The sequence below is a fragment of the Misgurnus anguillicaudatus genome, chromosome 21, assembly GCF_027580225.2.
Source record: "Misgurnus anguillicaudatus chromosome 21, ASM2758022v2, whole genome shotgun sequence".
Classification (NCBI taxonomy): domain Eukaryota; kingdom Metazoa; phylum Chordata; class Actinopteri; order Cypriniformes; family Cobitidae; genus Misgurnus; species Misgurnus anguillicaudatus.
This window is the reverse complement of record NC_073357.2, coordinates 1,441,542-1,462,273: the sequence shown is the minus strand read 5'-3', so window position 1 is coordinate 1,462,273 and position 20,732 is coordinate 1,441,542. Positions and strand designations below refer to the sequence as shown.

At 39.8% G+C, this 20,732-nt stretch overlaps 1 protein-coding gene across 2 annotated transcripts; it reads left to right on the top strand.

The window, feature by feature from the left end:
• Nucleotides 1-4,093: 4,093 nt before the first annotated feature.
• LOC129455550 (nuclear factor 7, brain) lies at nucleotides 4,094-16,524 on the top strand. Of its 2 annotated transcripts, XM_073859628.1 has the most exons (8): nucleotides 4,133-4,234; nucleotides 9,763-10,026; nucleotides 11,454-12,031; nucleotides 12,344-12,439; nucleotides 13,666-13,899; nucleotides 14,092-14,233; nucleotides 15,383-15,409; nucleotides 15,497-16,524. In XM_073859628.1, the coding sequence occupies exons 2-8, from the start codon at nucleotides 9,909-9,911 to the stop codon at nucleotides 16,042-16,044; spliced, it is 1,743 nt and encodes a 580-aa protein (XP_073715729.1). In that variant the 5' UTR covers nucleotides 4,133-4,234; nucleotides 9,763-9,908; the 3' UTR covers nucleotides 16,045-16,524. The 2 variants fall into 2 exon arrangements, with proteins under 2 accessions (XP_055076376.2, XP_073715729.1); XM_055220401.2 differs by lacking the exon at nucleotides 9,763-10,026 and having other exon boundaries at nucleotides 4,094-4,234.
• Nucleotides 16,525-20,732: the final 4,208 nt, after the last annotated feature.

Here is a 20,732-nt window from a genome sequence, read left to right as displayed (position 1 = left end):
ATGACTCATGACGAAATATGGTGGGTACCCACCGTCGCCGAAATCGACGCCTATGAAAACATCCCCCCCTCTGTTTTTTTCACAAATCGCACCCTGAATATACCAAATGAAAGAACAGACCCTCTGCTTTAAAAAAAAAACAAAAACGTTTCATCCTACCTTGAGTAGTTCTTTTGTAATCAGCTTTTGAATATGGGTAGGTTTCTGCAAAAACACCACATTTTGAGCAAAAATCAGAGATAATTCCATTTTTGTGACGGACTTTTCATAGAGTTCCCATTCAGAGCGATCTTTAAAACAGACACGGACATGCAGCAGCTTGCCATAGGGCAATACTTCCGGGTTTAAAAAGTTGCGGAAGGGATAATAGCGGTATTGCGGAAAGACGGAAAATCTCGTCATTGGCGGGGAAGCGTTTTCTCTTAATTGACAAGATATCTCGTCAATGGCGGGGAAAGAGTTAATGGGGAATGCAATTTATTGGCACAGCCCTAATATTGACAGGTGGCAACATAAATTTGTCCTTTTACATTCTTAATTTTCATTCTTAGGTGAACTAACCGTTTAACATTTTGTGAGTCGAGATAATAATATATGCATTCAACTGAAAGTGAATAGAGCTCAACAGAAGTAAAGTTCATCTTATAAATGGGTAAGTCAATGCCTCGCTTAGACATCATTAAGTGAATATTTCAAATAGCTCAGTCACTACCAATCCAGCTTGTCTTGTTTCCCATGCTGTTTCAGCCATAGTACACTCCCAGCAGCATTCACTTTAAAAACAAGACTTTCAGGTTGGACTACAAAAATATGATGTCTCTTTGGTACTCAATTAATAAAACACAATAAATGTTTTTATAGTAGAATTTCTGTGTTGAGATGAAACTGAAGAGTGAATGAACACAGAAAACAAAGGGTTTTATGACTGTGTCATTATATCAACAATTAATTTATTTCAACCCAAATTATTTAATTACTGTCAAGGTGCGATAAAAATATAATATCAATGTATAATAATAACTCAAAATATTTTGTTTACAATCGTCTAGGGGTCAGCAAAGAGGGAATGAAATAAATCACATAAAGTGTTACACTGAACATTACAAAGTGTTACCCACATAAGAATGACTGTAATTTATTAAAGCATTATTTTGTTGTGCTTACAAATAGAAATATGAGGTACAGTTTCTTGAGCAGATTGTGAAAAATCCCATACAGCCAAAGAGACAAACGTAAGGGCCACTAACTGTTGACATTAAAATGTGTAAATGTGTGGCATAATAAAAATCTCTTCAGTGCATTTATATTTTTAAGTATCTCAAAGTCTCTTCATCTTATGCCCACCAGTGGTCTTCACTATTTTTTTAATGAGAGCCACACTTATAGGTCAGGGTCAATAGGAAACAAAAGTTACATCCAGTCATAAATAGCATTTCTGCTTATCAATCTGTTGCAATGCAATAAATACAAGGGCAAATCATTCTTTATCATTTACCAGTCAAATTTGTAACTGAGACAATATGATTTCCCTTTATGACAAAAACAGGATTTTAATGCTAAGCATTCTTATAATACGCTTATGCAGTGCTCCCCAAACCAGAGCAATTCGAAAGCATAACAAGCAGTCTGATCTCACGGTGGAGGTCTTTACAGGTCCACTTAGATCCGAAAACCCGAGGTCCGGCCATGGGTCGGGTACAATAATAGCGGCATCGGGTCTCGGGTAATTTAAAATGAATGTTTTTGCTGAACGGACCGAGAATATATACTAGACAGGATATACTATTGCCGCAATAGTTAGCCTGTCTGGAACCGAGCTGACTTAAACCACTACAATGTATGACACTTGCATTACATGCGAAGGGCCCCTACGCTACTAGAATTGTTTTTCTCTCCCTGTCTCGTCCTCGACCCCGAGGACAATGAGACAAACAGACCCAGTTCCTGTTGCTGTGAGGGTCATCACATCACTGATCTACTGGCTGTCCTTCATTGTGATGCCCAGCCGATACGCGACCAACGACTGAACCAGTTTAATCTGCTTACCCGCTTCCTATCCCTACCGTATCTTAAGCTAATCTTAAAAACATAGGTGTCCTTATCAGTGTTATTTTGAGATGTCATGAATATTAACTGAAATGCATTCAACATACTATCTCGTATTTCAAAAATGTATACCACTTTAAGAAATCTTGTACTCATCTTTCATACAAATATGAGTTCAAATGTATTACAAGTGTTACCTAAATACATTTTAAAATTACATTTTGCCCTTATTTCATATTAATGTACTAAAGAACAAAAAAATAGGCTTGTAGGATGAATTAATAGGTGTGTACGACTTCACGAGGCGCTGCAAGAAACGATAAGTGGATGACGTCAGAGTAACGCGAGAGCGATTTGAAATCAGCCTCCTCCGCAAGATTTCTCGCGGTACTCTGACGCTGATGGCGCTGCGTAAAGTTGAGCACGCTTAAAAAACTGAAAGCAGCTGAACTCAACAGAACTGCCCTGCGTATGTATGCCTGTTGTATATAGCAGGACAATTTATCTCCTACTTCTCAGCGTGAGAAATACAAAGTGTGGCGTTTGAACTGACTGAAATGTCAAGGTGAATGCGTGGCCCTGATTAGATGTATTTCCACTCACATACCTAACAACTGCTGAACAACGCCGACGCACTATCCTCGTCTTTTCCACCACTCTCTCGCCTGTACTATTGTAACTGACTGGAAAACTGAAGTTTTGCCAAACTTGCGATCTTAAAGAGGCTGGCGGAGCGTCTAACTCTTGTGGAACACCATTTGCCATCCTCGCTATCGCTGCTCACTAACTGACTGGACCGGCGTCGACGTGACAAAAAAATGCAGAGTGCCAGAGAATGTAGACGGGCTCTGATAGAGCGCATACATAGGCGGAGCTCGGATGGATCAGCGCCAATCAGAGCTTCAGAGCTAAAGCGGGGCAACAGATTAGCTGTCCATAAAGAACCTGCGTATCTAACAGTAGTTCCGCATTACATTAATTATTTTGCACGCAAGTTTTTTTATTTTCATACCGTGTATTCTCCGTTTAAATTCATCCACCGAACCGTGACCCCCGTACCGATTCTGTTAAAAACGAATACATGTACAGTTCCACCCCTACTGTATACGTTACATTATTAATACGCTTGCTTGTACGGTTTAACCTTAGCCGCTATTTTCTACTTCTTATATTATCTATTGATTTTCTGTGTTCTCCTCTACATCTACTCATGTAAAGCTGCTTTGCAACAATTAACATTTGTGAAAAGCACTATATAAATAAAATTGAATTGAATTGTGTGGCTGGCAGTAGGTTAATTTTCGTTGAGACAGACATGTCAGTCAATTGTAAATGTACATTTTAGCGGTTACCTGGGTGTCGTCGTCAGATAACAAAGTAAAACAAATGGAGCAGCTTGCTTTTAAAAAATATATTTTTGCACGTTGGGTTCGGGTATAAAGTGATTCAGGTCATTTCGGGTCGGGTACATTTATTTGGACCCGAGAAGACCTCTATCCACGGGACTTTGATGTCATTTGACGATCGCTCTGTGCAAGCGCTGCATGCCATTGAACATGCTTAACGACGTGCATCTTGATATAATAGGTATGGTTTTCTAACAAAGTTAGCGTCCGGAGTAGAAAAGACAGAAAAAGCACATGCCTGTTTGATCATATCACTGTATTATTTACTGCCATGCGAGCCACAAATAAAAGCTTGCTGAGCGAGCCGCGCAATAAAGAACACTGCCTTACACCAATAAATGAAGGCCTGTGAAAACCAAATTACCCTAAACCACTGTGTTCTGTCTGCTTAATACTGACGGAAGACTTGTATACTGTAAGAGTTTACTTAACCATATGGGGACAAATGTGTACTACAGATTTAAGTGTGCATGGGTTAGGTTACAGTGCTTATAATATGCTTTGCATAAAAATAATTAAGGCCTAGAAACTTTAATAAATAAATGCAGGTGTATTGTCCTCTGCTGTACATGCAGGTGGCACGCATTGAGTTATAATACGGCTGTTTGCAAAACATGCAAAAGACTGGGAGCAAAGAGGGTGGGGCATCGTTCCATGGAAATGAAAGTGAACACAACACTAGAGAGGGATGAAAGCTGCAAGGAAATGAAACTAAAGTAAATCATAGAGACAGCCAGCAGATACCACATAAACTAAGAAGAAGAATATACAGCTTTGAAAAGGTAAGCTTGATTTTTGATCCCTTATGCATAATTTTAACTATAATTCACAGGCAGTATATAAAATAATACAATATATGTTCCCTGTACATAGCAGTGCCAAATCTTGAATTTCTTTATTTCAATTTCTCAAACTTTAATGGATTCATTTAATTCTTCATTGACATTATGAATGTATTGTTGACACATTTGATGGACGTTTGTTTTACAAAAAACACGAAATCGTTTTCATTTGACACATTAACATAAGGATTATTTAATGAACAGAAGAGATGTTTGTTATTTGTAGACATCTGTGCTACACAAATTATGTCAACTGTCAAATTATTAAGTCAAAGTATTGAGACGATGAGTCTGAATGAGTTCATCTCAGTGTTTGCTGTGGTAGGAGAAGATGATGTGTCATTATTATTAATGTAATGTTTATCAATGTTAAAACAATGGCTCATACACAAAGCACTAATAATGAAGTATGCCGCACCCATGTCACTCAAAATAGGTTTTTGCCACAAATCACCTAAAATGTGTTCAGTCTCTCTCCCACCTTTTACTAGTAATGAGAGATTTCGAAACACTGCTTCGTGAAGCCTCAAACGGATTTTTCTGAATACTTTTTCAAAATGTTTAAAAATCCGATGGTTCGCCACTAGGGGGAGTTGATCCCCACTGCCCAGTCTAATATGGTTAGGTGAACTCAGGTCAGTTTTAATATGCAAGCTCATAACACATTCATCCTTCTGACTGATAATGCTACCATTTTCCTACTTTTTGTTTATAGACAGATTTAATGACAAACATATGAATAATTGAAAGGGGAGGTAGTTTTAATGATCTGTTTGCTCTAAATCAGTGGTTTTCAATCTTGTCTTAGGGGACCCACAGCTCTGCATATTTTGTATGTCTTCCTTTACAGACACACCCAGTTCTGTTCATGGATCTCTCCCTTAATGACCTGATGATCTGAATCAGGTGTGTTAGATAAGGGAGACATGCAAAATGTGCAGAGCAGTGATTTCTTAAATTATTCCCTAAAATTAAATGGCTCTAATTTTCGAGGTTGATATTATGCAAGAGGAAAAAATAATCATCATCCAGCTCACCCAAAACCAATACATCTACTCCAGCCCTGTGTTCCTTTACTCAGCCCAGTGCACGCTGCCATCTCTGTACTTGGCCCAGTGCCCGCTGCTTTCCCTGTACTCAGCCCAATGCCCGCTGACGTCCCTGTACTCAGTCCAGTGCTTGCTGATGCCCCTGTACTTAGCCCAGTCCTGGAATTCAGTCCAGCGCTCACTTTAGTACCTGAATCCAGCCCAGTGCCCACTTTAGCCCCTGAATGCAGCCCAGTGCCTGCTGTGGTCCCTGAATGCAACCCAGTGCCCGTTGTAGTCCCTGAATGGAGTCCAGTACCGCTATTATCCCTGAATACAGCCCTGTTCCCGCTGTTATCCCTGATTGCAGCCCAGTGCCTGCTTACACCACCTGAGACTTTCCCAAGAATTTTTACAGGGGCTGTAAGCTCCTTCTACAACATTGTCTACTTGGTCACAGTCACTCCGGTCGTCAGGATATTCAATAATAAAAAAATTAAATTGAATATTTGATTTTTAAATAAAACGTATAAATAGCATATTGCTAAAAAATGCTGATATTGTCAAAAGAAACTGGGAATCCCTGGGTAGTTGGTGCTGCTCTTCTCAGGGTCCTGGGTATCCAGCTTGCAAAGTACCCATGGTATAGCCAAGCTCCCCCTGTTATTTCAGGATAGGCGGTCTGAAGGTGAGCAGTTGTAACAGGTGATGGTGAACAGAGGTGATAAAGCTGTGAAAGTGATTTCTTTTTAGGGTTGATGACAACATTCTCCTCACACTCCATACCACATAACTTGCAGTTTACATTAAAGGCCCAGACATCAGACTATAGGCCACCCAGCCATCTCTAGGATCTTGAGGAGAGTTTTCTACCATCTGTGATGCCTCTCCTCAGTTTTTGAATAGAGGTGCTGTATCATCTGCTGAACCAGGGATTGAGGGATGATAAGATGTATCCTGCCATTGTTATCTTCCCTCTGGATATGATGATACAGCAGGCCCTGGTTCCTCCTCACGCTGATGTTGGTGGTCTGGGATGTTGTTGAAAAGATGGTCAGTTCCTGGATCATGATGTTATCCACCTCTTCAGAGAAAGGGAAGACGGAGAAGATGGAGTCAAGGTTTGGCCCTGCTAGTAATATGGCAGAGAGTTATCCATCTGTTGCGCTCTCGACTATCCATCAAGTGGTTGGGGCAGTGGGACTGTTGGCCGTGGGAGGCACTAGACTAGCAGTTGATGTAGAAGGTCAGAGAGCGGCTTCTGGATTCTCATTTATCTTCAGTTGTTTGGCCTAATGGTTTGAACTGTTTGACGTGAGGTGTTGTAAAAGTTGGATAAGAGTAGCATTACGGGTTGCCGGAAAAACTCGTCATTGGCAGGGAAGCGTTTTCTCTTAATTGTCAAGTTAACTCGTCAACGGCGGGAAAGAGTTAAGGGCTGATGGATGTGTTCTTTATCACAATCAGGTACAGAGGTGTTTCATTCTGAGCAGTGAAATGTGTCTGGCAGTTATCAGTAATTTCTGATTGCAATGGACATTTGTTTATATTGCCCTAACACTATGTTGCTAACCTGAATGTGAACGCGACCACAAAACAGTGTAATCCAGGACTTGTGAGCATTAAAATCTCCAGCTGCTACAGGGAAATTGAATTTCTGGCAGTAAGTTTGTGTTCCTATTACTTGCCCAGAGAGTTTGGACTCACTATTGCGGTCATTGTTTACACCTCCCCCAAGCACCGTTGTGGAAGTAGCGTGTGACTTCATCCTGTCCACTGTTGCTAAATTACAAACACAGCACCCTGAAGCGTTTTTAATAATCTCGGGGGATTTTTATCACAGGACTCTTGACACAACATGCTTTCACACAATATGTGGACTGTAACACCAGGGGGAAAAGAATGCATACAGTGCCACCCCACGTGTGCAGAAGGAACTCAGAGTCCAGATTAGGGAAGCAAACGAGCAATACAGAAGGAATCTGACGCAGAAATTGAAGAACAACAGCAGTAAGGAGGTATGGGGCGGTATGAAAATAATCACCGGATGCAGTTCAAAGAGAGGTGATACTAGTGAAGAAGATGTGGAGAGAGCGAACCAGCAGAACAGCTTTTTTAATAGGTTTGACCATCCAAACTCATTCACATCTCATAAAGCTGCACCCTAACCTACCCTCACTGCTCTTTCTGCCAATCCAGACACCAACCATAGCACAGAGGAGAATAATCACCCTCCTCTGATCCAAGCAGCTCAGGTGTGTGCAGAGTTCCATGTCAAGAAAGGAAATAAAAACGTCATCAAAGTAGTCCATGTGACATTAGTGGGTCAGTTAGAATTTGTTCTGTTGTGAATCCATCTGTCCAATGACGCTGCTGACGTATGATGCTTCTGACGTGTTATCTGGTGCATCTGAGCTCCGTTTAAAGTCTATTGGTTGTCACAACAATAAGGCACAACTAATATAATTAGCTCCTCGTCCTCCCTGTTTTTGCACAGTGTTTGTGCGAGAAGGCTCACTCGGGAAACTCATTTGCGCAGATCCTGCAGCCAGCTGTGTGACATTGCATCCAAACCAAGTGTTTCCCTATGTTAATGTATTAAACAAGCGACAACGGATAGTCTCTGGAGATGCAAACAGATCTATCTGTGCTATGCCATTGTGTAATGTAACACTCACCTGACTCCGCAGATGGGTGGCTGAAAAGGTGAGACTCTGTTGTGAGGGTCTCAAGCTGCTCAACGCATCCGCTGGTGATAGAAGTAGAGGAGGACGATGGGTTATGAGCCCGTTCGTACCTCCAGAGCTCCTCTGAAGACCCCATACTCAGCAGTGGAACAGCAAATTGTGGCGACCGTACGTGACGTCTCCATTCCCTTCCTTCAGGGAACAAGGGTTACATATGTAACCGAGACGTTCCCTTACAAATTGGGAATCCCTACCAAAGCGCCACTGCAGCTGTCCCTTCCAACGTCTGTAAAACCTTCCGACTTCTATCAGGCGGAACCTGGACAGCAGAAGGCCGGTCACGACTTGTTTCTAAACCCACGATAGTGAACTAGGCAAACTGGGAAGTGAATCCTGCCTGGCGGAGCTAGGAAACACTAATGAGCCAACCCTAAGGAGTTGAACCACTGGGTAGCGCTAAATAGCCAATAGGTCTAAAAACGTGACTCTCTGAACTGTATGACATACTGAAGAGAGCGCAGAGCGGGCTCTGCTAAGGGAAACCATGGCAAATTAGCTCCACAGAAAATACACACATAGGACACCTCAAGGGGGCACTATACGGAGGGCTAGCTAAACACAGGTTTTCAGAGAATACAGCTAGTGAGAGGCTGACACCCGGTGCTCCGCAACATATGTCGTAAAGCCGATGGAAGAGAGTCAAAAACATTATTTTGTGACGTTTTGACCTTTTTGCCTTCCATAGTGGTGCAAATGTGCTGCAATAAAACGGAGGCTGCAAGCCGACACAAGAGCCGACTCTGAGTGTCTCTCCCGGTTTGAGGAGAGAACACGAGAGGAGACCGGCTCAATGCGAACACTGTAAACTCTAGTGAACGTGTTAGGTGTCACGCAGCCAGCAGCTCTACAAATGTCTGTTAGCGTGGAACCACAAGCAAATGCCCAAGATGATGCTACACTTCTAGTAGAATGTGCTCTCAAATTAAAGGGGCATGGGATGCCTTGCTTTTCGTAAGCAATGGTGATTGTGTTTACAATCCAATGAGACATCCTCTGCTTGGTGACAGCTTTCCCTTTCTGCTGACCACCGTAACAGGCAAAGAGCTGTTCTGAGGTCCTAAAGCTTTGAATTTGGTCCACATACCTACACAATGAGTGCAAAGCCATGGCTGGGTCTGCCTCCTCCAAAAGCAGCGCCTGCAAGTTCACCACCTTAACTCTTAAAGGAGTGGTGGGATCTTTGGGCACATAGCCGAGCCTGGGTCTCAGTATTACACTGGAGTCAGCGGGTCCGAACTGAAGGCACGAATCGTTGACCGAAAAATGCATAAAGGTCCCCTATCCTTTTAACAGAAGCCAATGCAAGTAATTGTGAGAAATTTGATACTCAAAGAATGCAGGGTCCCGAAGGGGGCGTCCTGGAGGGCTTTCAGCACCATGGACAGGTCCCAAGGAGGAATAGAGGGAGTGCGCAAAGTATTCAGTAATTTGTTAGTAATTATAAGTAATTATTGAAATGTGTTAACTACTTTCTTAAATGGATCAAACTGATCAAATGAGAACACTCCTGTTAAGTCCACCATTTTTATCTCTGGTCCTCTGTCATGAATTTACTCAGATGAAGAGATGGAGGAAGGGTTTGTTTATTGGAATACAACAGGAGTAGTGATAATGTGATAATGGCATTGTAATGGTTGTAATGGTATTTCTTGGCAGATGACAAGTGGAGTGGTAATGATGATGTGTTTTCCAGGTTTCTATACTCCACACACAACAGACAGTCACTGAAGACAAAGGGGTGCAGCAACAAGGATATAGGCTAGCTGATGTAGCAAGATTGATTTGCTTGGATACATTTTGACAACTTGGATGAACAGACTGACATCTTAAATAAAAAGGATGAAGACTTGGATTCAAAGAATGACAACTTGGATGAACAGATTGATGTCTTGGAATCAAAGCATGGTGATTTGTGAACCTGGTGTCATGATGGGCAAGGATCAGGACCCAAATGCAGGTAACTGGCAAACTCAAAAGGTTTTATTTTAGCTCCGAAAAACAAAAGCCCACGTGAAGGAAAACAACATAATATAAACTGATGACAATACCAGACAAAGACTATGATGTCACAACCTCACTATGATGAGAATAAACTTGACTTACTTGACTTTGACTAAACTATAACAGAATTTCCTAACAAAGTCTCAAGATTACATAGCTTAAGGAATCACCAAGCTTTACACAGAGAGATCACGGTAACAGTGACAAACAAATCAAAACGATTCAACAATGGACAGAACACACTGGGGCCTTAAATAACCCAGTCAACAATTTGATATCTCAGGGAAGTCACCATGAGCTCACAAGATCCTCATAATGTGGTCACAATGTGAGGGTCACAGTGATCTAGTGTAACCACACTGCACACTCACTGTGTGCTCATATATTAAGATCACAATATGAGGTCACTGCACACTCACTGTGAGCTCAAACTATGGTCACTATGTGAGGTAATGGCACACACATTGTGCACTCATACCATGATCTTAACATTCTGAATTCAGAATGAGCATGTATATTACTCACAATGTTAGAATCTCATAGTGTGAGAATGGTGTGATGTCACTGTGATCCTCCAGTGATCCTCCAGTATCCACATATCACATATAGCTCATACTGTGATTATCACGGTATGAGAATGGTGTGAAGTCACTGTAATCATCGCTTGATCTCACCTTGGGCACGTTCAAGTTCCAAACGGTGCGCAACGTTTTGCTACGGTTTTCAGGTTGAACGTCATGAAACGGTGTGCACCAGTAAGCAACGAGGTTTGAGATATGTTTTCTCTTGTTTGACCACATGGTACTAAAGAGACAGCTGACACAATGGGTTAAAGTTGGAATGTAGTCTTTCATTCTGGACAGCAAGGGCACTGACTGTAACATTATGGGTATCTTACAGTATTAAACACGTATTTATAACGATTTCTTTGGCTTTGGAAACATTTCAAAAAGAACACAAATAATGCTTGCACAATAATGCACAAATAATTAAAAATAGTTGTGACAAAAATAGTATCTTATTGGGAAACGGTCATAAGTTTAGTTTCTTTAACAATGCATTGTACTATGGTAGTTAAGCAGCAAGCTTTGTTGTTGTACGGGAAACTCACCCAACAATGCATGTCATTTACTCTGTACTTGTACTCTACACAAGGAAAATGAAGTTGAATCTAATTTCTTCAGTATGCGAGGCGAGTAAGTATGTCTGAATTCATAGTATTCATTAAACAGTAGGTGAAAAGTACCTGGTTGACCTACTACTTATTTTTAAGTGTACATTCGATGGATAGAGAGATACCCTAAGTTGGTATCAATTACTGATTGCCCTAATTAATATTTATTAAATATCAAATATTAATAATAATTACTTTATTTGCCCTAGGTTTAACTGCTGACACAATCACAATGGCTACAGCTGTAGATATGTGTCACCACCTTCAGTGCCCCATCTGCAAGAACCTGTTTGAAGATCCAGTAACCACGTGTTGTGGGCATACTTTTTGCAAGAGTTGTCTAGACCGGCACATAAACATGAGCGATCCACAGTGTCCTCAGTGCAAAGAGCCTGTGACCACCAAACCAAACGTGAATGCTGCTCTTAGAGACCTTCTGCAGCAGTTTCTCCAGACACAGATGCCCGACCTGAGTCTCTACACAGGTGAAAGAGGTGAGATCCCCTGCGACATCTGTGAGGAAAACCAGAAGTTCAGAGCTGTGAAGTCCTGCTTGACCTGTTTACTCTCATACTGTGAGCGGCATCTGAAGCAGCATCAGTCTTTGGAGAGGCTGAAGGGTCATAAACTGGTACATCCAGAGGAGAGATTGGATGAGAGAGCGTGCAGTGTCCACGGCAGACCCCTGGAGCTCTACTCTACACGAGACGAATGCTGCATCTGTGCCTTATGTGTGAAAAATGCTGGAGATGTCATAGCTGTAGAGACAGAGAGACAGAGGAGAGAGGTATTTAACTTTCATAGAAAATGAAAAAAGTGGATTGTATTTCATCATTGTAATTTTTTTACTCATAACAATGAGGGACCTAAACCTCTTCTTTTTATTTACACTTCTTAATTAATCCTGTTTTAACAATATTTTGATATTTATTTGCAAATATTCCCAATGTACAAAATAATATTACATAAATAAATTCAGTCAACAGTGGCTGTACATAATGTACAGGACAATCAGTCTGGATATTTCTTAAAGGTTCGTTGTTTGGTATTAAGCGTAGTCTGATAGCTTGGTGTGTGTGCATGTGTGTGTTTTCTACAGGCCAAACTGCAACATACTATTGATGAGTTGAAAACCATGATCAACCAGAGAGAAAACAAACTTGAGGATCTTCAAAGCACAGTCAAAGACTATCAGGTCAGTCTGTTTTTCTCAAATATCTTTGCAAAAACAACTGTACTGCATTGTTCACCAACCTTTTGAAACCTAAGATCAAAGATGGAAGGCAAGATCTTCCTATAAAACAGTTGGGAAAAACCAAAACAGCCCAAAAATGTACTTTCCACCTGAGGCCTTTCATTCAGCCTGATTGTTACATAAATGGTCAAACTTTAAAACAGAAAACTCTTAAAGCAACACTTGCTGTGATCAGTTTTATACTGTATACACCACTGGTAAAAGTTTTGAAACACTCACCTCCAGTGGCGGCTGGTGACTTCTTTTTCAAGGGCGCACGATGTCACAACATGAATTTAGCCTGTGTTTTGTCAAGATATAGGTTCACATGATATGCACCTAACACATATTTTGACTTGAAAAGCAACACACGTGACACACCGAACACATACTGTATTTTGAATTTGCGCCCCTCGGAAGAAAAGTCACCAGCCACCACTGCTCATCTCACTCCTTCTTTGTTTATATAGTTTTTTTTAATATTACAGAATAATATTAAACTTATCAAAACTATGGCATAACACAAATGTAACTGTGGGAATTATGTTAGTGACCAAAAGCATCTAAAATAAATCGAAATTCTTTTATATTTTATCATCTGAAGTGCAGTCACCCTTTGCCATACTCATGTCATTTTATCAAGATGCTTCTTTAAGTTTGACCTTAGAATGAATATTAAAGAATATTTTTTAAGGAGATCACATTTAATCTAGGCTCTTAAGTCAGCTATTTCAAAAATAATATTTTAAAAGAAAAATTTAAAATGTATCTATTTGGCACAGCTATATTTCTGTCTACAACAGTGTCACAGAAATATCACATTTATATAAGTATTCAGACTGTTTGCAACAGCACCTGAAATGTTTAATTTTAAAAGTAATTGCTGCCAAATGTGCTTGATATTAATGACTAAAAGGTCTGAATCGTTTTTTTTTTTTCAAATAAATTTATAGACAGTGTAGATTAATAATGGGAAAATTTATATAAACAATTGTAAAATCAGGCTGCAACATAAAATTGAAAAAAGTAAAGTGGGTCTAAATACGTTCTTTACTGTGTTTTCTTTACAATAAAGCTGTTGGGGATTTAAATGTCATAGGTTAATGACTTTGGGAGCTTGGTGGAAGTGTGTTTGTGTCTGAATCAGAATCGAACAGAATGATCAGTTGCTTCTCCAATCATTACAGGTTCAGATACACAGTGAGCATACAGAGATAAGCAAAGTTTTTGAGGCAGTGATGGATGTTGTGAAGAGAGCTGAGGAGGAGCTGCTTGTTCCTCTGGAAGATGGAAGAAGGAGTCTGGAGAGAGAGATAGAAGAGAAGACACAGCACATACACAAGGACATCCAAGAGTATAGAGAAACCATCGACCGTTTGAAGCAAACTGAGAATGAAGACGACGACATCAGCTTTCTACAGGTCAGACACTAATATTATATACTGTAAAGGAACAGTTTGTCAAAAATTTAAATGTAAAAATCAGACAATTGACAAATCAGATGTGCCAATCTGATTTTAGTAAGTGACAATACTAACCGTGACATGAACATATATAATCTACTAGTTGAAAATTGACATTTAATTGTAATGTAATTTTTGTTCTTCTTTTAGTCGTTCCCTAGTGTGCCTGTTGAAATCAGAGAGGATTGGGCAGTTTCCATTGACACTAAACTAAACTTTGGCTCCATGAGAAATACAAACACATCCATTTTGGCTTCTATTAGGACTCAGCTGGAAAATCTTTGCTGTTCTGGTAAGAAATAATGATGTTTAACAGTAGTGATGTATTGAGTTGGGTTTACTAATGTAAATATCACTGATTGTGTCATGGCACTTACATACAGCAGAATGTAAATAAAGTTATTATACTATAAATATACTGATATACACTAATTTGCCAAAACATTATGACCACCTTACTAGTATGTTGTTGGTCAACTTTGTGCTATCAAAACAGGGCCGATTCACTAAGGCAGGTACTCTACAAGACCATTGTTTGTGTCTTTGGTATCTGGTACCAAGATATTAGATCCTTTAGCTTGCGAGATGGAACAGCCGTGGATTGAACTTGTTGCTTCAACACATCCCACAGATGCTTAATTGAATTAAGATCTGAGAAATTTGGAGGGCAGAGCAACACCTTGAACCTTTCATTATTTTAATTGGTTCCTTAAACCATTCCTAAAAAATGTGCAGGGTAGCAGGGTGTGTGTCCTGCTGAAAGAGGCCACTGCTATTAGGAAATATCACTGTCAAGATAGGGTGTACTTGGCTTAGGTAGGTAGTACATCAAATTTAAGTCCACGTGGAAGGCTGGACCCAGGGTTTTCCAGAAGCACATTGCCCAGTGTATGAACCAGCTGGCTTGTCATTGTTCTTTTGTGTATCCTGGTGCCATCACTTCTACATGTAAATGGCCCACATGAATACGGCCGTCCATGTGACGCAAAAAAACCTGGACTCATCAGACCAGGTGACCTCCTTCTACAGTCTCAAGGTACAGTTCCAATGCTCGCTTGCCCCTGTGGTTGCTTTTGGCAGGTCATCGTAGGAACTCTGATTGGTCTGTGGCCATGCAACCTCATGAAGTACACAGCAAAGTGAGATGCAGCACAGACCGGGAGCAACCCACAAGCTATGCATTTTATAGAATCTCTGAACAATAAACATTTGGTCCTCGTTCTCAGATTCTCATATTTCTTTAGCATCCAAAACACTGATTACTACCCAGACATTAAAATATGCTGGGATTTGTTAGGAGATATTTGCTTTATCTGTAATTGGTCATAATGTTTATGCTTATCAGTGTATACTGGTATATAATATCTGATAAATGCATCATTAAAAACATCACTGTCTCACAGTTTCTATAAGAATAAACTCTTTTAACTTCTTGTTGCAGAAATGAGAAGAATTCAGAAATTTTCAGGTACGTTTAAGTACGTTTCCTGTTCATTATGTTGGGTGATGAAGCTCTTAAACTTTTATTTTAAATGAGATTCTTCTCTTTCCACAGTGGATGTGATTCTGGATGAAGAAACTGCACATCCAGCTCTGAAAGTTTCTCAAGATGGCAAAACAGTAAGAGGCAAAGCAAACGCTCACGACATCCCGGGTGGCCCAAAGCAATCTGATTTGGTGGGTGGAATTCTGGGAAAGCCTCAGATCAAGTCTGGAAAAGCATTCTGGGTAGTGGAGGTGGGACAGAAAACGGGCTGGGAACTGGGCGTAGTGAGAGAAAATGCAAACAGGAGAGGAACGGTCTCATGCAAACCCAGTGAGGGTTATTGGGTCATTGTGTTCTGTGGTCCAAACACGTATGGGGCATTTGAAGATCCTCCCATTCAGCTGCATCTCTCCACCAAACCTCAGAAGGTGGGAGTGTTTGTCGACTATGAGAGCGCTATCGTTTCCTTCTATAATATGAACGATCAGTCACACATTTACACATTCACTCAGTGTAGATTCAATGAAACGATTCATCCGTATTTTAATCCTTCTCTCAATAAAGATTCAGATCCAATGGTCATTTCTTCTGTTAATCCAACTGATATTCAAATGTGAGAGGTGTAACATACATACTGCATACTTTTTTAAATATCATGGAATACAGTATATCAAAATTATCATGGTGATCGGGGTACTCAGAATTTATTTATTTATTTTGTAGTAAAAGTGTGTGGGTGTATGTTGTGTTGGTGTCAGAACACTTAAAATACTCTGAAATAAATATTTTTCAAAACTATGCCTGTATGTTATTCTAGCTGCCTTGTTTATCCTATTTTAATATACAATTTAAGTAAATACACAAGGTACATTTGAATTATATTTTTGGATGGCCATAAAAATGTGTTTTTCTGAGGCAGTTCTCTGGAGTCTCCAGACATGGTAACACGCCAGAGAAAGATCTTGAAATCAGGATGTTGTGTAGATAAATGATTGGGGTGTTTAAAATCATTATTGTCTTTATTGATTTTATATGTGTTTGAAATGAGTTTGTTATCCAACAATGATGGAAGTTAATAAACAGTGACTTTTGATGCAGTTCGAGTTAAATCACTCCTCAGCTTAGCTCATCTTTGTTTTCACCGTAACAAACGGAAATACCTATGACACAGTTTTTTTACCTGACGGGAGGGGTTCTGGTGTACCAATCACAGCGCTTGCGGTCCGCATAGCTATGACGCGCTGTTACATTTTTTGTGAGGTGCGCGTCAGGCTTCGCAGAGCTACGCACAGGCTACGGATAGCCTACACCGTAGCTATGGCATTGAACCTACGCACGACTATAAATCGAGCTTTAACCTTGCGAAGACAGAACTGCTTGTCATATCATCTGAACCAAAGATTCAGCACAACCTTTCCATTCAGCTAGGTTCCTCGACCATCACGCCTTCCAGGACGGCCAAAAACCTGGGAATGGTCATTGATGATCGGCTTTGCTTCACAGAGCATGTTGTCAGCACCGCTCGCTCTTGTAGATTCATCCTCTATAATGCAGGTCCTAGTCCAAGCTCTTGTCCTGTCCAGGTTGGACTACTGCGCTACTAGCAGGGCTTCCAGCCTGCATGACCAAACCACTACAGATGATTCAGAACTCAACGGCAAGAGTGGTCTTCAATGAGCCAAAGAGTCACTCCTCTCTTTGTTAAGTTACATTGGCTTCCTATAGCAGCTCGCAGAGCAGGCTCTGCTCCTGGCCTTTAAAACCACCACTTGGTCAGCACCCCCTTACCTTCACTTACTTATAGAGCCTTATGTACCCTCTCGATCCCTACGCTCTGCCACAGAGCAACGGCTTGTGGCTGGACGTTTTTTTTCTTTTACAGACTTCTTTTTCTTATTTTAGCGTCTCTTCTCATTGTGTGTGTGTGTTTGCGTGTGTAGCAGAGACAGTGCGCATCTGAGGCTATGTTTACATTTATGCGTTTACCCTTTAAAACGTTACTTTTGCTACGTTTACGCCTTTCATTTACACACCACCGTTTTCGACCCTCATAAACGGATTCGTTCGCACAAGCTGCAGACCCTGTTTTAGTTTGAGAACTCAGACGTTGCGCTGCTGTGTAAATGAACGTAGATGGAGTCTTATGTAAATGAACAGCTCATGTTAACGTGACAGCGCATCATTTTCAAAGTAAAAATTCTTTTTATTCAGGTAAATGGAGGTTTGCATCAGAGGTTTTGCCAAAAATAGTAAACATCTACCAACCAGCTATTATAAACGCTATATCATATCAGATTGTTTTATGTAGCCTTATAGTTCACCAGTTCGCATTAACATGTAATGGATAGGAAATGAGATAAAGCATATTTGGCTTGCTGTCCGAGGAGAGGGCTCCGAGCTCGGAATTTTAGCCCGAACCCAGAGTACTCCCTCTCTTTAACTGTGATAAATAAATCTAGATGAGAGTGAGGTGATGGGGTGGAGGAGGGATGCTGCAAAAAATCTGTCACGGGACAGAGGTGAGGGACTGCCATTTATAGGCACCTCTTTGCACTGATTGGTTGGATCACATGACCATGCTCCTCCCGAACTTAGTTAAATAACTTCATATATCCTGGACAGGGATAAGACTAGTCCTAGACTTAAACACTATTAAGGGGCGGTTTCTCGGACAGGGATTAGACTAGTCCTAGACTAAAATAAATGTAAGAGCTGTCCAAACTGAAAACAACTTGCACTGACATATCTTAAAATACATCAGTGCCCTTTGTTTTGCCTGAAAATGCACACAAGTAATGTTTTTATTAGGGCATGTTTGTTAAAACTAGTTATATTTTCTAATTGAACTAAGGCCTAGTCCTGGTTTAAGCTAATCCCTGTCCGGGAAACCACCCCTATGAGCTCTCCAAACTGAAAACAACTTGCACTTACATATCTTAAAATACATCAGGGCCCTTTGTTTTACCTCAAAATGCACACAGGTAGTGTTTTTAGTAAGGCCTGTTTGTTAAAACGAGTTATATTTCCTAATTAAACTAAGGCCTAGGCCTGGATTAAGCTAATCCTGGTCCGGGAAACCGCCCCATAATGTCTGTTTTATATTTATGTTTGAGTATTGTTGGGTTTGAATAATGTTGTAATGTTGTTTATGTTTTGTTTAAATTTAGTTAGCTTATTACGAAAGATAGACAGTAATTTAAAATGCCATATAGGGCGTTGTAAAGGTCAATTTGAAGGGAGAATTGTAATGGGTCAGACATTATTTACGAGTTTAATTTAAGTTTTTCGTGCTACTTTAAAATGAATTTCATTTCATATAATTTGTCTCTTAATTTTAATCGATGTTTTGTTCACAAGTTTTATGAATATAAATGAATAAAAACGAAAAATCAACGCCATATTAATATTTAATGCTTGTTTAGCCGATTGCGCTTTTTGCTATTTCTGTGTTGCTAGCGGAGGACATGCACGGACCTCGCACACTTTTAAAAATTAACGTCATACTAATCTTTATTAATTAATTGCACATTGAACAGTGACAGGTAAGGGAATATAAGTTATTTAGTGTTTTTCTGAAGAATACAGTCAGTTCGTACAAACATTTTCAAATGGACTATAAGATCATAAATATGAACTGTGAACAATGAACTGTTATAACTCCCTACATTAAAGCAATAAGCATTTCTGTAGGCTAAAGCTATACTCCACGTCTTATTATGTATGAAAACTAAAAATTTGCAGGGCAGGGAAATTTGAATTATTATTCTGACAAAAGACCATCGAGTTAGCAAAACATTTCAACTTATCAGAAATAGCTTCCGTAATGTAGTAGATATTTTTTAATACACCTGAAGTTAACAAAAAGCCGATTTATGATGCACTTTTTACGCATACGCATCAGAAGAGGGCGCAGAAACTGTACGTGCACCGCTGGTTAATTGAAACTCTGCATATATTGTATGGGTAGCAGTAAAGAGTAAAGAGGGGGAATCAAAAAGTTTTGGCTTGACTTTTCAGCACAGAAGTCACCTCACGTTGCATGTCCAATTAAAGGAGTGAAGCAAGAATACATGCAGGGATTTTTACTGTCTACTTGGGCAGCGACTGATGACTGTTCACAAGAACACAAGTATGCTTATTAAGAAATGTTTACTGTGAAGTATGTAGGTTAGTAACTACCTGGTGTTTTTGATAATCAGTGTTGGTTGCACAAAAGCCTAGAGCATTTGTTTGCAAATGCATGCAAATGACTGTGCGTAAATAAGGTGTGGCTTTTGCCTTTGGAATTGAAACTTAACAATACTAGAAAGAAATAACCACTGTACATATGACAATCAGATACTGCACAACCTGAAGAATACACCTTTGAAAAGGTAAGTCTGAATTATGCATCACTTTTACTATAGTACGGTGCGATATATAAAAGAATCAACTAATCTGGATTCCCTGTGCACTGCAGTGCCAAATCTTGAATTTCTTAGAGTCAATCTCTAAAATGAATGGATTGACATAAATCTTTTGTGGCATTCTGAATGTTTTGTTGACACAGCTCATTGTTTTACCAATTGTGCATCAGATTTTTCTAGAAACATTTACCTTTGTAATGTCGAGGAAATATTTGTTGGTTTAAAAGAATTAAAATGAACTACACATCCTACAAAACATTTTTTACCAAATTCATTTTTACTGCAATAGCCTGAGGGATCTCTTGCCCTGGTCCTGCAGAATTCAGTCCAATTAAAACCAACTTATAAAGTTGTTAATGGTTACTTAAAAAAATACAACCAGGTTTCATGGAGCAAAGTTTAAAGTTAATTGTGAAGGAGGGGGGAGGGAGAGAGAGAGAGAGAGAGAAAAGCATCAGTTTTAAATGCATATTTAACTAAAAAGCTACTTGCCATTTAAGATAAGAGAGTAAAAAAGAGGATGTTTGTTACAAATCTCATGGTGGAAAGTCTATCAATGAGAGGAATGAGGAATATTTGTAGATCAACCTGCTTGCTATGAGCCATCAGCAAATGAACACATTTAAATTACTAGAGTACTTAACGTTTACTGTATGATTGGTCAGCATTGTGTAAAAGTCGTTTTGAACTAAAGAGGAGAATCATAAAACTTAACAGTATGTTTTATAGTACAGTATAAAACATACTGTTACATATATTTCTCTACATATATTTTGTTCTATGTTTAGTAACCGAATAAACAAACATTCAATATAACTAGTATGTTTTGATTTCCCAGTGATCATGATCATGATGATTAAAATCATCAGGTTTAACTGTTGACACAATCCCAATCTTTC